The sequence below is a fragment of the Rhinoraja longicauda genome, chromosome 10 (genome assembly GCF_053455715.1).
Source record: "Rhinoraja longicauda isolate Sanriku21f chromosome 10, sRhiLon1.1, whole genome shotgun sequence".
NCBI lineage: Eukaryota > Metazoa > Chordata > Chondrichthyes > Rajiformes > Arhynchobatidae > Rhinoraja > Rhinoraja longicauda.
In genome coordinates this window covers 6,641,182-6,656,310 of record NC_135962.1, presented here as the reverse complement: position 1 = coordinate 6,656,310, position 15,129 = coordinate 6,641,182, and the positions used below count along the sequence as shown (strand labels likewise).

At 41.8% G+C, this 15,129-nt stretch overlaps 1 protein-coding gene across 7 annotated transcripts in view; it reads right to left on the bottom strand.

Moving 5' to 3' along the window:
* mgaa (MAX dimerization protein MGA a) overlaps nt 1-15,129 on the bottom strand; it is a 90,341-nt gene that overhangs the window by 57,821 nt on the left and 17,391 nt on the right. For 6 of the 7 annotated variants that reach the window (XM_078406148.1, XM_078406151.1, XM_078406154.1 and 3 more), the window contains 3 exons: nt 8,219-9,335; nt 2,922-2,988; nt 485-595 (listed from right to left, as the gene is read on the bottom strand). In XM_078406148.1, coding sequence (XP_078262274.1) covers nt 485-595; nt 2,922-2,988; nt 8,219-9,335 — 1,295 coding nt within the window. The remainder of the gene's footprint in view (nt 1-484; nt 596-2,921; nt 2,989-8,218; nt 9,336-15,129) is intronic. The other variant, XM_078406150.1, reaches the window with a different exon arrangement.

Genomic DNA, 15,129 nt, shown 5'->3' with positions numbered 1-15,129 from the left:
ATCAGTCTGAAGAAGGGTCTCGACCCGAAACGTCACCCATTCCTTCTCTCCCGAGATGCTGCCTGACCTGCTGAGTTACTGCAGCATTTTGTGAAATAAATACCTGCAGTTATTAAAGGTTTATTAATAATCGCTCCAACTAGGTTATGGTTCACATCCTTTATATTATATTGCAATAACTGGAAAACTAGCATGAAAGGAATTAGCAAGTCCAAATTCATCATACTACTTTGAGGCATCTTTCAAATTTTATTAAATTCTTTTTTTAAATTTTAAATCTTTAAAAAAATATTTTATTCATACATACACTGAACTTTTAATCTCTTGTTTATTATATTGTTTATAGAGTACTATGTTTACATATTCTGTCATGCTGCTGCAAGTAAGAATTTCATTGATCTAACTGGGACATATGACAATAAAATACTCTTGACTCTTGAACTAGCACATTGGAACAAACCACCATTCAATGTCAAACATTCACCTCTTTCAAGCAATGGGTGCATAATAACTCTGGGGTCTAAATGACTAAGGTCCTCAAGCAGCTGCTCTTCCAGCCGTTCAATTTTCTCCTCTTCACTTTCTTGAAGATCTGCTAATAAATGAGAAGTACATGACGCAATATGCATGATGATTATAGATAGGGAAAAAGAAAATCTAAAAACATTTACGAGGTATTGAACTTTGGGAGATAAAAGGTATGGGGAAAATATACAATTAATGGCATAACCCCATAACAGCATTGATATACAGAGGTATTATAGGATCCAAATCCATAACTCTCCTGAAAGTGGCAACGCAAGTAGAGTGTAAAAAAACATTTGATATGGTTGCTTTCATAGGTTGGAGCAATGAGTACAAAAGTCAGGAAGTCATGATGCGGCTTTATAAGACTTTGGTTAGGCCGCATTTGGGGTATTGTGTGCAGTTCTGGTCGCCCCTTTACCGGAAAGATGTGGAGGCTTTAGAAAGCGTGCAGAGGAGATTTACCAGAATGATCACTGGATTAGGGGCTATAAGGAGAGGTTGGACATACTTGGATTGTTTCTCTGGAATACCACAGGTTGCAGGGAGACCTGATTATATACGAGGCTTACAGAGGCAGTCTGATTATATACGAGGCAGTCAGAACCTTTTTCCCAGGATACTAGAGGGCATAGCTTTGTGAGAGGGGCATAGTTTAAAGATGATACACGGGGCAATTTATTTTTAAAACACAGTGGGTTGTGAAGCCCTGGAACACACCGCCGGGGTTGTAGTTGAGACCATATAGAGTCGCGACTCTGCGGCAAAATTTTGCTCTGACTCCATTTACAAGTTTGCAGATTACATCATTGTAGTGGGTGGATCTCAAACAAACCATGAGATAGCGTACAAGAAGGAGGTACATGGTGCTAAGATAAACACCCTCTGCCTCAACACAAGCAAAATGAAAAAGGTAGTCACTGACTTCAGGATGCGGGCTACAAAACACGCTCGAGTCTGTATCAAGGTGCTGAAATGAAGATGGTCGTGAGCTGCAGGTTCCTAGGTGCAAATAGTAAATTTATCCATTCACTTTGACACTAATGCCAAACATACCAATCCCTCCGCTTTCTCAGAAGGCCAAGGAAATTTGGCATGTCTTCAATGACTCTTACCAACTTCTACAGATGCACTATAGAAAGCATCCAATATGGATGCATCACAGATTGGAATGCCAAGTGCCCTCCTGAAGACCTCAAGAGATTTGTGAATGCAGCTCAGTCCATCACCCAAACCAAACATCCCCCCAACTCCCCGTCATCGATTCCATTTCACGCTACCTCCAGATAGCAGCCAACATAATCAAGGACCTGTCACATTGCAGGTATTCTCTCCTCACCCCTCTGCCAGATACTAAAGCTTGAAACCATGTAGCACCAGATTCATGAACACTTCTTCCCTGACATTATTAGACTCTTGAACAAATCTTTCATATGCAAGGGATGAATTCCCAGTGTTCCAATCTATCTTGCTGTGGCCCTTTTAACCTACACTTTTTCTGTTATTGTAACATTATGTCCTGTACTCAAGATTATTTTTTCTCTTTTGTAGATTTGATTGGCCTGGATTGCACACAAAAAAAGGTTTTACCCCGGTACACATGACAATAATAAACCAATGCCAATACCATTAAAATTGGATGTGAATTTTTTTGATACTTAACCCAAGGAAGTCACACTAGCAATGTGTCAGTAGCCTAGCTCCAGCCATAAGCATCTGTCTGGCCTTGGAATGCATAGCACCAGCCATCAAAATTTGGCAATGCCTATTATTTGGGAGGGCACTGTTGCCCACGCCAGGGCTTGCACGCCACTTTTTCAGCAATCGGAGGGGCAAGTGGTACCACTAGTGGCTCTGTTATCTGATGCAAGGCTCAGAATGACCTAGAACAACACTTGCTGAAGCAGACGGCACTCTCGGAGGTAGAGCTACCTGGTGCATCTGTGGCCGACACCACTGGCCACCTGCATTCGCCTGTGCCTCACATCATCCTTGAGTGGCCCTGCATGGGAAATTGACAGAAGATCTACTCTTTTCATTCAGACGCCCTACCATGTCACAGACACCCTGTACATTTACTTGACCATCCTGTGATCAGCACCAGCTTGACAATCCAGGGCCTCATCAAAACTCTGTGGACCAATATGCTTTAGGGAGACAACATGGGAGCAGAAGCAGTGCTAATACCAAGATAACTTCGAAGGTCCAGTTGGATCTAACCCAACTCAAAAACAATTTTGAAGAGTACATCTGGTTTTGGTAATAATTTGTGATGTCGTTCTTTCCAAATGTAAAACGAAAAGGACAAATAATATTACTAAACATTAAATTAAGATATGTATAGTTGATGGCATTACAGTTCAGCAGAGACAAAATAAACTTTGTGTAGTTACTACCTGTCGGATGAATGGCATTGCTCGAGTCTTCCGACACATGTTCAACCAGATGGAATTGCAGGGCATCCTGCAAAAAAACAAATCCAAGCACTTTGAGATGAACAGCAAACATATGTTTCAACATGAAAGTTCTGATGTTAGGAAAACTTCAAAAGAAATTATAGAAATTAAGATGAAGATAGACACAAAAAGCTGGAGTAACTCAGCGGGACAGGAAGCATCTCTGGAGAAGGAATGGATGACGTTTCGGGTCGAGACGTTTCTTCAGACAGGTCTGGACCTTAAGAGGTGAACAAAGAAAAACTGCTTTGATTCTGATTTTGATTTGATCTATTGTATCCGTTGTTCAAGGCGTGGAGTCTTGTACATTGGCAATACCAAGCGTAGACTGGGAGATCAATTCGCTGAATACCTTTGCTCAGTCCACCTGACCTACCTGATCACCCGGTTGCCAATCCCTTCCCATTCCCACACTGATCTTTCTGCCGTAGGTGTCCTCCATTGTCAGAGCGAGGCCAAATGCAAATTGGAGGAACAACATCTCATATTTAGCTTGGGCAGCTTACAACCCAGTGGTATAATTGATTTCTCTAACTTCAAGTAACCCTTGCATTCCCTTTCTCTCCATCACTCTCCCACCCAAGTTGTACCAGTTTCCAAGTCATCTTGTTGAGTCTCATTGTCTGTACTCGTTCTCATTGTCTGTTCGCGTTCTAATGCGTATGGCCTTTCTGCTCTGCACAAGATCTTAAGCCAAGTACTTGATAAACCATGTGTAGTAAGGAAAAGCAGATGCTGGTTTAAACCTGTCAGTAACTCGTTTTCACCTAACACACAGCTAACAATGGCCAGTGTCCTTTATCATAGTTACTTTTTTGCATATCTTTCATTCATTTATTCTATATCTCTCTACATCACTGTCTGTTTCTCTCGTTTCCCTGTCCTGATTCAGTCTGAAGAAGGGTCGCGACCCGAAACGTCACCTATTCGTTTTCTCCAGAGATGGTGTCTGACCCGCTGAGTTATTCCAGTACTTCATGTTTTGCTCAAGATTCTAGTGCATCTGCAGTTTCTTGTTTCTCCTCCTTGACCGAATTAACATTCCTAAAATCATATCCAGAAGTTGAAATAAATTGTGATATAATTGGTTGAAAGTGAGAAAAGGACATTCCAATTCATTTCAAATAATTTTAAGCATATGCTCACTCTAGATCTCTCTAAAGTCTAACTGCATTAGCACATTCCCATTGAAATGGTGCTGCCATAATAATAATGGCCCAAATTATGTAAATGAAGCATACTGGATATCATGGACTGCCAGAGATGGAAGAAGCACATGTTTTCTGGATTCATGGTGTCAAACACAAACAAAAACAGGAAATGCTGGAAACACTCAAGTCAGGCACATGCTGTGGAAAAAGAAACAAAGCTGTTTCCTTGAAAATCTTTGTCTGAACTGGAAAAGAGAGAAAAGTTTAGTCTAGTTTACAGCGCGGAAACAGGCCCTTCGGCCAACCATGTCTGCGTCCACCAGTGATCCCGGTACACCTGCACTATCCTACACACACGAAGGACAGGAAACCAGAGTTCCCCAAGAAAATCCATACAAGTCATGGGGAGAAAGTACAAACTCCGTACATTCAAGCACCCATAGTCAGGATCAAACCCGGGTCTTTGGCACGACAAGGCCAAGTACCTCTGCGCCACTGTGCCGCTTTTAAAAAGTTTTAAAGCTAACTTGTTTCTTTTTTCCCTAGTGCTAATCAGGAGTCTTTGGCCTGAAATTTTAACTATTTTTCTCTCTGCAAATGTTGCCTGATCTACAAATGTTTTGCAGCATTGTGTTTTTGTTTCAAATTTACAGTATCTATTTTTTAAATTTTCAGTCAATGGTATGCATATGATTGGTTGGTCTTACACCAGTTGATGGCCAGTGGGATGTATGTAGAGCTCTGGAATACCACAAGCTCAGTCTATCAATCACCATGAAACCTGCCAAGCTACAGGCTTTCACCATCATGTCGACAAACAAAACATGTCCACTCACTGAGATGCTCAAAGTGAGAATGAGATTGGGAGAGCGCTGTAACTTAACTTATGTACAACTTCTTCAACTTTGGGCCATTGTAGGTGCTGGGCCTGGGGTTGGAACATCACTCCAGATACTACAGCCCATGTTTTTCTCAGTGGTACAGACAGTTGGTTTGGGAGCTGCAGTCAAGAGTAGCTCAGATGAGTAACTGCAGTATATTTGAATGATAGTATGCACAGTAACCACCATGTACATCAATAGTCGTTTATTTGTCACATACACATGTGGTGGAAGAAATAATTGCTTAGGGCAATAGATGGGGTGCCTATCAAGAGAGCCTCGTTGTCCTTTACAGGGTAGCGTCTGAAGTTGTTGGTGCTGCACTCATGCAGGCAAGTAGAGATAATCCATTATGCTCCTGATTTGAGACTTGTACATGGTAGAAAAATCTTGGGACATCAATAAGTGAATCGCTCATTGAAGCATACCCAATCTGTGACCAGCTTTCTCAACTAAAGGTATGAATGCAGCTGGTCCAATTCTGTTCTGGGTCAATGGTGACCTCTAGGATGTTACAGTTTGGGAACTTTATGGGAGCAATTTCACTGAATATTAAGGATAGGTGGTTAGCAGACCTCCCAACATTTGATTTTACAAATTCAAAATTTTACATCAAAATTCATAATATGGCACGTAATGCAACTTTTCAGCAAAATAAAATATGCACGCCAAATGCGCGTACGCGTTGAGTTACATTCATGTGTGAAAAACTACTATTATTTCCAACAGTCTGTAGTTCTTGGACTACATGTACAATGTCAGGCCTATCATGAGTATATTCTACTATTGTAGAAAGGATATTGAACAGAAATACTTTTTACAAAGAAAAAATTGTTTCGTTTTGTTTTTCTATTTTGCTTTTTCCTTACACATCCCAATTCTTTTGGTATTGAATAAAAGAACAATGGTCATAAAATGTATGACTACGTTATGAAGAGTTTCATTTGAAAAACTGCATATTCCTAATTTAATTGAAGACATACTCGCTCCAGTGGTCTTCAACAGCAAATCACAACGGTCCATGTCCCCCCCATCCCTACTCCCCCCCCCCACCCCCTCTCCCCCCACCCCTATTCCCCCCCACCCCTCCTACTCCCCCCCACCCCCCTACTCCGCCCACCCCTCCCCCCCCCCCCACTCACCCTCCCTCCCCCCACTCACCCTCCCTCCCCCCACTCACCCTCCCTACCTCCACCCCCTCAATCCCCACTCCCTCCTCCCCCCAACCCCCCCATCCCCTCTCAACATTAACGGGCCTCACGCTTTGCAGCGAGGCTAGGCCAGCAGTGAGGCGAGTGGCGAGGGGCTAGGCCAGCGGCGAGGCCGGGCCAGCATCTAGGCGAGGCCAGGTGAGACCTCCATGTGCCAGACCAACTGAAAACAGTACATGAACAGTGCAATGAAAAAAAAAGCCTAAATTGTTGAACGAGCTCTCCATACGTATGGCATTAGACTCAGAACAAGGAATAACCTTGTGACTCATGTAGTTACAACTCTCAAAGGAGCAAGAAACTTCACATGGCTGCAGATCATCGCCTACAATCTTTGCAAATCCACACAACCACTCCACAAATGGCCTGCCCAAGGAAAAGAGGATTAAGTACCTAGAGTGTTTACAAACAAGAAATGTATACTTGGATGCCATTCTTGGCACATGGAAATATTTTTGATTTAAGAATCAGTAGAGGGCTTAAATGCAATTCATGAGATGAGTCAATACTGACACTTCAATCCAAAATGATTCCGTACCCTCTCAGGTTTACAAAGAGATCCTTTGGGCTCATTGGGGAAAAAATATAAACAGGACAGTTGTCCCCATGTGTCTTAGTCAGTTATTCCTAAAGTGACATCACCAATACAAATTCTGTTGGCAGATTTCTACATTACAAGTTTCAGGTTCCTGCATTATGGAAAGCTTGCAGTCTTGAGACTTCTTGCAAAGTGAAAAACTTTTGTGTGGCATGCTAATGAATTTAATCAGAGATCATTAGACACGGATTCAAAAACAACTTGGTGGGCCATAAGCCTCTGTGGATTCTTCGGAGGATGAGAAAAAATCCGAGGCAAATGCAAGTTTACCTTTTATTTTGACAAGAGGTGCAGCCAGGTGAAACAAACCGTAGACACAGATGATGAGCTCTAGAGTTAAAAAAAGAACCTTAACTTTCTTAAACATTACTTCTAGTGGACAATGATCAATTTAGATCACGTGTGTGGACATTAATCTAGTAAATTAAAACACCCCATTATAATTACCTGATTGATAAACCAACTGCAAATTCTGATCTCCTTTAGATTGGGGAGCCAAACTGATTGAAACACCTCTCTGAATTTGCAGACAAAACCATAAGCTTCACTCTAACCTGTTTTTTGCTTCTCACCTTCATGCCATTCAGCTTTAAGTCATTGTAACTTTTGATAAGGCATTTTTGTGAGTTTCCAGATTTAATGCCTTCACCAATTAAATATGAATAGGAAGGGGTTAGAGGGATCCAGATTTAATGCCATCACCAATTAAATATGAATAGGAAGGGGTTAGAGGGATCCAGATTTAATGCCATCACCAATTAAATATGAATAGTAAGGGGTTCGATGGATTTGGACCAAGCGCAGGCAGGTGGAACTGGTATAAATGGGGCATCTTGGTCGTCATGGGCAAGTTGGGCCAAAGGGCCTGCTGTTTTCGATGCTGTATGACTATTATTAAATTAATGATACATTTAAAAATTACCAGTTGTTAATTTTGTAATTTTAAACTCTTCTCAATATTTTTTACCCATTTACAATCACAGTCTTTCACCTTGCACCTTCAACCCTTTATTTTGTCAATCACTTTTTTTGATCATCCCTTTATTTTGTTAATCACTTTCCCAGTTAATTTAAGTTAATTTCTCTACAAGTATGCACAGGATCTGCTAAATATTTCCAACATTTTTGATTTTTGTTTTAGATTTCCAGGATATTTACTATTTTGTTTTTGCATTAGGATTACAATATTACGTTTGTCCAAGGGCACAAAAAGTCTTATATTAAATTATAACGTTGTTCCATTCTTAATTTTTTTTACAGGCTTTGTGTATAATAAACTCCTGCTTTAGTGAGAATCTGCTTCATACTTCATTCTAAAAAGACACGAAACAAATCATTAAATGAGATACATATCCCAATACAATGTTACATAATAGTTCTGATCAAGTAGTCTCACCTGTGATGCATAAGAAACAAAGGTAACACCCTCCACATCGTCCAGGTCTGGACAGGCATTACGAAATGTTTCTTCACGTTCCAGATGCTCAGAGGAAGTAAGAGAAGAATTCAAGGCATCTTGAGAATGTTCTGCAGACAAACACAGTTTTTTTCTTCGACCTCGCGTACAAGCACCCACTGTGACTTGCTGCTCCGACACACCTGAAGACTTGCTTTCGATGCGGGGTGTAGAGGTTTCCTCAATCGAGTCAGTCCTATTACCTGGAGGTCTCCAGATCCCAGAACTGTATGCCTTGGTATTCAAATGTGCAGATTTAGAACAAACAGGTAACTCGGGCGAGTTCTCAGCAGAATCACAAAATATTCTGCTTGGAGTTCTCCAGATCCCAGAATTTAATGCCTTTTCTGTATATTTTATCTTACGTAATCTGACAGCTCCACCAGAGGTTTTGTCAGGGGGCGTATAAGGTGGATTATTTGAAACTGTGGAAGTACTGGTTTTATTCATGTTTTTTTCTGATGCAGTGCTACTCTCTTTGGGTCCAGAGCATACGGATTTTGAATCTACATTCTCCACTTGAGAATTTTCAGCAGAGCAAGATGAATGGGTTGGTTTTTTTGCAGAATTGGGGGACTGGTGAGCAGTTGGTATAGGTCCCCCATTCCTCCGACAAGAAGACAGTAGCTTTTGTGGTAGTTCAGATATTTTTATGGTGCCGTTTGTAAAAGTACACGGCTCCAAGTAAACTACAGGCACTTTGGTATTTTCCCCACTCAGCATTTTGGCTTTAACTACTCCTATAGGACTGATTAATGGCTGCTTGGTAACTGCAGATGAAGTTGCATTCACTTCATTGATGGAACTTTTGTTCATAGTTTCATTTTGTAAATCACAATTAGTTCCACCATCCCATCCTTCTGAATTTAAAAATTCCTTCTCTTCTTTACATTTTAGTCCATCACAGTCAAGGATTACTGGGTTTGCTACATGGTTATATTCATAGTCATCTGGAGGCTCTTCCTTGACAATAATTTTAAAAGGCTCTTCATGGTATTCAGATGATGCAACACTTGATGGATTTGTTGAATAAATATTCGGGAGGCATTTCAAGATGCTGCAGAGAAAGAAAAACAAAGGACTAAAGCAAAATACACACTGAAAATGAAATATGGTCAAAAATCCTTTACAATATGACTTCTAATCCAACCAATGAAGCATTCGCATAACACTTCCAAATTAACAAAACATGACACTATCAGACATTTTACTAGATTGAAAAAGGGTTTGCATAAACTAAGACATTTGAGAAAAAGAATAGTGATGTCCTGGAACATAGAAGAGGTGGGCTTGGCGACGCTGAAGGGCATAAAGATGGATAAATCCACTCCATTATATAGCTGGAATAGTTTATAAGTCATAGAAGAATTAGGGCATTCGGCCCATCAAGTCTATTCTGCCATTCATTCTATCTTTCCCTCTCAGCCCCATTCTCCTGCCTTCTCCCCATAACCCCTAACAGTTACTAATCATCTGTTAATCTTCGCCGTAAAAATATCCATTGACTTGGCATCCACAGCCTTCTGTGGCAATGAATTCCAGATTCACCACCCTCGAACTAAAGAAATTCCTTCTCATCTACTTTCAAGAGGTACGTCCTTTAATTCTGAGGATATGGCCTCTGGTCCTAGACTCTCCCACCAGGGGAAACATCCTCTGCACTTTAACTCTATCCAGGCCTTTCACTATTTGGTAGGTTTCAATGAGGACCACCCTCAGACCTCCCAACATTTGATTTTACAAATTCAGAATTTTGATGTCCAAAATTCAGAATTTGACATCAAAATTCATAATATGGCGCGTAATGCAACTTTTCAGCAAAAAAAAAAATGCACGCCAAATGCGCGTACACGTTGCGTTACATTCACGTGTGAAAAACTACTATTAATTCCAACAGTCTGTAGTTCTTGGACTACATGTACAATGTCAGGCCTATCATGAGTATATTGTACTATTATAGAAAGGTTATTGAACAGAAATACTTTTTACAACAAAGAAAAATTTGTTTTGTTTTGTTTTTTCTATTTTGCTTTTTCCTTACACATACCAATTCTCTTGGTATTGAATAAAAGAACAATGGTCATAAAATGTATGACTAAGTTATAAAGAAAGAGTTTCATTTAAAAAACTGCACATATCTAATTTAATTGAAGACATACTTGCTCCCGTGGTTTTTAACAGCAAATCACAACGGTCCATGTCCCCCCAACCCTACCCCCGCACCCATCCTATCCCCACCCCCAGCCCCCCTACTCTCCCCCCCCACCCCCTACTCTCCCCCCACCCCTACCCCCTCCTCTTCTTTCCCCCCAAATCCACCCACCCCTCCTCCCCACTCCCCTCCCACCCCCACTCTCCCCCTCCCTTCCTCCACCCCCCGACCTCCACTCCCTCCTCCCACTCCACTGCCTCCCTCCCCCGCACCCCAACCCCCACCCCCATCAACATCAACGGGCCTCACGCTCCGCAGCGAGGCTAGGCCAGCGGCGAGAGGCGAGGTGAGGCCGGGCCAGCGACCAGGCCGGGCCAGTGACAAAGCGAGGCCGGGCGAGCGGCGAGGTGAGGCGAGGCTAGCGGCAAGGCTGGGCCAGCGGCGAGGTGAGGCAAGTACAGCGGCGAGGTCAGTACAGCAGCGAGGCCTGGCCAGTGGCGAGGCATGTGGTTTTGCGGAAAAATGTGAGGCGAAATCAGAATGGCGGAAATGAAATAAGAAAGCGGAAACTTTCCACCAAATTCAGAAGGGTTGGGAGGTCTGCACCCTCATCCTTCTACACTCCAGCGAGAACTGGCCCAGTGCCTTTAAACACTTATCAGGTTAACCGAATCATTCCTGGGATCATTCTCATACACCTCCTCTGGACCCTCTGCCACGTCATCACATCCTTCCTTGTATATGGGGCCCAAAACAGCTCACAATACTCCAAATAAGTTCGGACCAGTGTCTTATATACCCTCAGCATTACATCCCTGTTTTTATATTCCAGTCCCCTTGAAAGAAATTGTTGCATTGGATTTGCCTTCCTTACTACTGATTCGACGTGCAAATTAACTTGTTGGGAATCCTGCACCATCTCCAATTTCTGAATTTTCTCCCTTTAGAAAATAATCTACATCTTTATTCCTCCCACCAAAATGCATGATTCCACTCTTTGCTACACTGTATTCCGTCTGTCACTTCTTTGCACACTCTCCTAACCTGTTGCAAAGTCTATCTGCAGAGTCTCTGCTTTCTCAACAGTGCCTGTCCCATCACCTATCTTTTGATCATCTGCAAACATGGCCATGAAGTTTCGTCAGGCAAGATCGCCCTTTCACAAAACCATGCTGACTTTGCCAATTTTATCAAGTGCTTCTAAATACTCGGAAACTTCTTAAGACTCCAAAATCTTACCAACCATTAAAGTCAGGCTAACCGGCCGATAGATTCCACTCTTCTGCTTCACTCCCTTCTTGAACAGCAGGGTAATATTTGCCTTTTTTTAATTGTCCGAGACCATACCTGACTCTAGCGATTCTTGAAAGATCACTACTGATGCCTCCACAATCTTTCAGAACCCTGGGGTGGTCCATCCAGTTGAGGTGACTTATCTACCTTCAGACCTTTCAACTTCCCAAACATATCCTCCTGAGTAATAGCCATTCACTAACTTCCACCCCGACTCTCTTGAATTTCAAGCGCATTGCTGGTGTCTTCCACTGTGAACCGATTCAAAAAATATATTAAATTCATCTGCCAATTCTTTAATCCCCTTTATCACTGCTCCAGCATTATTTTCCAGCAGTCCAATATCCACTCTTACCTTATTCTTGCTCTATATGATCTGAAGATACTTTTGCTATCCTCCTTTATATTATTGGCTAGCTCACTTTCATGGGTCATCTTTTCTCCCTGTACATCCTTTTTAATGACCTTATGTTGGTTTTTTTTTTTAAAGCTCCCGATTCTCTAGCTTCCTATTAATTTTTGCAATGTTATATACCTTATCTTTTAATTTTATATTGTATTTGACTTCCCTTGTCAGCCACGGTCTCCTCATTCTCCCATGAGAATCTATCTTCCTCTTTGGAATGAAAAGTCCTGCTACTTTAAATTATTCCCAGAAATTCCTTCCATTAGTTTCTCCGTCATTCTTGCTAGGATCCCTTTCCAATCAACATTAGCCAGCTACTCCCTCATGCCTCTGCAGTCACCTTGGCTCAATCGACACATCCGATTTCATCTTCTCCTTCAAATTGCAGGGTGAATCTTATTATCTTATGGTCATTACCTCCTAGTGGTTCCTTTATATTAAGCTCCCTAAACAAATCAGATTTATTACAAGATACCAAATCCAGAATTGCTGTTTCCCTGGTAGGCTCAAATACAAATTGCTCTAAGAAGCCATCTCGTCAGCACTCTACAAATTCCCACTCTTTCCCATACTGCATATTGAAATCCCCCATGACCACTGTAACATTGCCTTTCTTACATGCCACTTCTATCTCCTGAAATAATTTGTATCCTATATCCTGGGTTCTTTTTGGGGGGGGGCTGTAAATAACTGCAAAGGTATTTTTACCCTTGCAGTTTCTCAGCTCTACCCACAAGGACTCTACATCTTCTGATCCTATGTCACTTGCTAAGGACCAAAATTCATTACTTACCAGCAGAGCTACCCCACCCCTTCTGCCAATCATCTGTCTTTTCGATATGACGTGTAACTGTGTCAGCAGACAGCTCCAGCCACGTCTCCATAATGCCCACAACATCGTACCAACCAATTTATAACTGCCCCATTTTGGTTCTTCTTTTTAATTTAGTCCCTAGCTGCTCAAAGTTGCTCAACAGAACCTCATTCCTTGTTACACCTACCTTAAAGATTTAACTGATCTTTAAATCCAGTTATTTGATTCCCAAGCTCTCTTAAAATAACTTTGATTCTTCCCCTTTCTCCTCTTTGGGTACAAAACCCCCCAAGATTCTGAAAATTACTTAGAACATTATTATTTTAAGAGTATGAAGAGATAAAGATTATTTGTGTGGTTTTCTCTTTAAAAAACAAACCAAAATGTTTTATAATCATTTAACAGTAGATCTAATTTCCAACATTTGTTTCATGCTTCAGTAAAAGTGAAATATTGCAAATGATGCACATTTTCTGCTCTTGAACCTTTTTCTGCCATTCAGAAGATGACTAAGAAGGCAATACGGGGAGAAAAGATGAGGTACGAGGGTAAACTAGCCAATAATATAAAGGAGGATAGTAAAAGCTTTTTAAAGGTAAAGTAAGTAAAAGTATGCAAAGAGGAAAAAAAATAGTCAAGGCAAATGTGGGTCCCTTGAAGACAGAAGCGGGGGAATTTATTATGGGGAACAGGGAAATGGCAGACGAGTTGAACCGGTACTTTGGATCTGTCTTCACTAAGGAAGATACAAACAATCTCCCAGATGTTCTAGTGGCCAGAGATCCTAGGGTAACGGAGGAACTGAAGGAAATTCACATTAGGCAGGAAATGGTGTTGGGTAGACTAATGGGACTGAAGGCTGATAAATCCCCAGGGCCTGATGGTCTGCATCCCAGAGTACTTAAGGAGGTGGCGCTAGAAATTGTGGACGCATTGGTGATCATTTTCCAATGTTCTATAGATTCAGGATTCCGGTGGATTGGCGGGTAGCTAATGTTGTCCCACTTTTTAAGAAAGGAGGAAGAGAGAAAATGGGAAATTATAGACCAGTTAGTCTGACATCAGTGGTGGGGAAGATGCTGGAGTCAATTATAAAAGACAAAATTGCAGAGCATTTGGATAGTAGTAACAGGATTGTTCCGAGTCAGCATGGATTTACGAAGGGGAAATCATGCTTGACTAATCTTCTGGAATTCTTTGAGGATGTAACTAGGAAAATTGACAGGGGAGAGCTGGTGGATGTGGTGTACCTTGACTTTCAGAAAGCCTTTGACAAGGTTCCACATAGGAGATTAGTGGGCAAAATCAGAGCACATGGTATTGGAGGTAGGGTACTGACATGGATAGAAAATTGGTTGACAGACAGAAAGTAAAGAGTGGGGATAAATGGGTCCCTTTCAGAATGGCAGGCAGTAACTAGTGGGGTACCGCAAGGCTCGGTGCTGGGACCGCAGCTATTTACAATATACATTAATGACTTGGATGAAGGGATTAAAAGTACCGTTAGCAAATTTGCAGATGATACAAAGCTGGGTGGTAGTGTGAACTGTGAGGAAGATGCTATGAGGTTGCAGGGTGACTTGGACAGGTTGTGTGAGTGGGCGGATGCATGGCAGATGCAGTTTAATGTGGATAAGTGTGAGGTTATCCACTGGTGGTAAGAATAGGAAGGCAGAGTATTATCTGAATAGTGTAAAGTTAGGAAAAGGGGACGTACAACGAGATCTGGGTGTCCTAGTGCATCAGTCACTGAAAGGAAGCATGCAGGTACAGCAGGCAGTGAAGAAAGCCAATGGAATGTTGGCCTTCATAACAAGAGGGATTGAGTATAGGAGCAAAGAGGTCCTTCTGCAGTTGTACAGGGCCCGAGTGAGACCGCACCTGGAGTACTGTGTGCAGTTTTGGTCTCCAAATTTGAGGAAGGATATTCTTGCTATTGAGGGCGTGCAGCGTAGGTTTACTAGGTTAATTCCTGGAATGGCGGGACTGTCATATGTTGAAAGACTGGAGCGACTAGGCTTGTATACACTGGAATTTAGAAGGATGAGAGGAGATCTTTTCGAAACGTATAAGATTATTAAGGGGTTGGACACGTTAGAGGCAGGAAACATGTTCCCAATGTTGGGGGAGTCCAGAACAAGGGGCCACAGTTTAAGAATAAGGGGTAGGCCATTTAGAACTGAGAT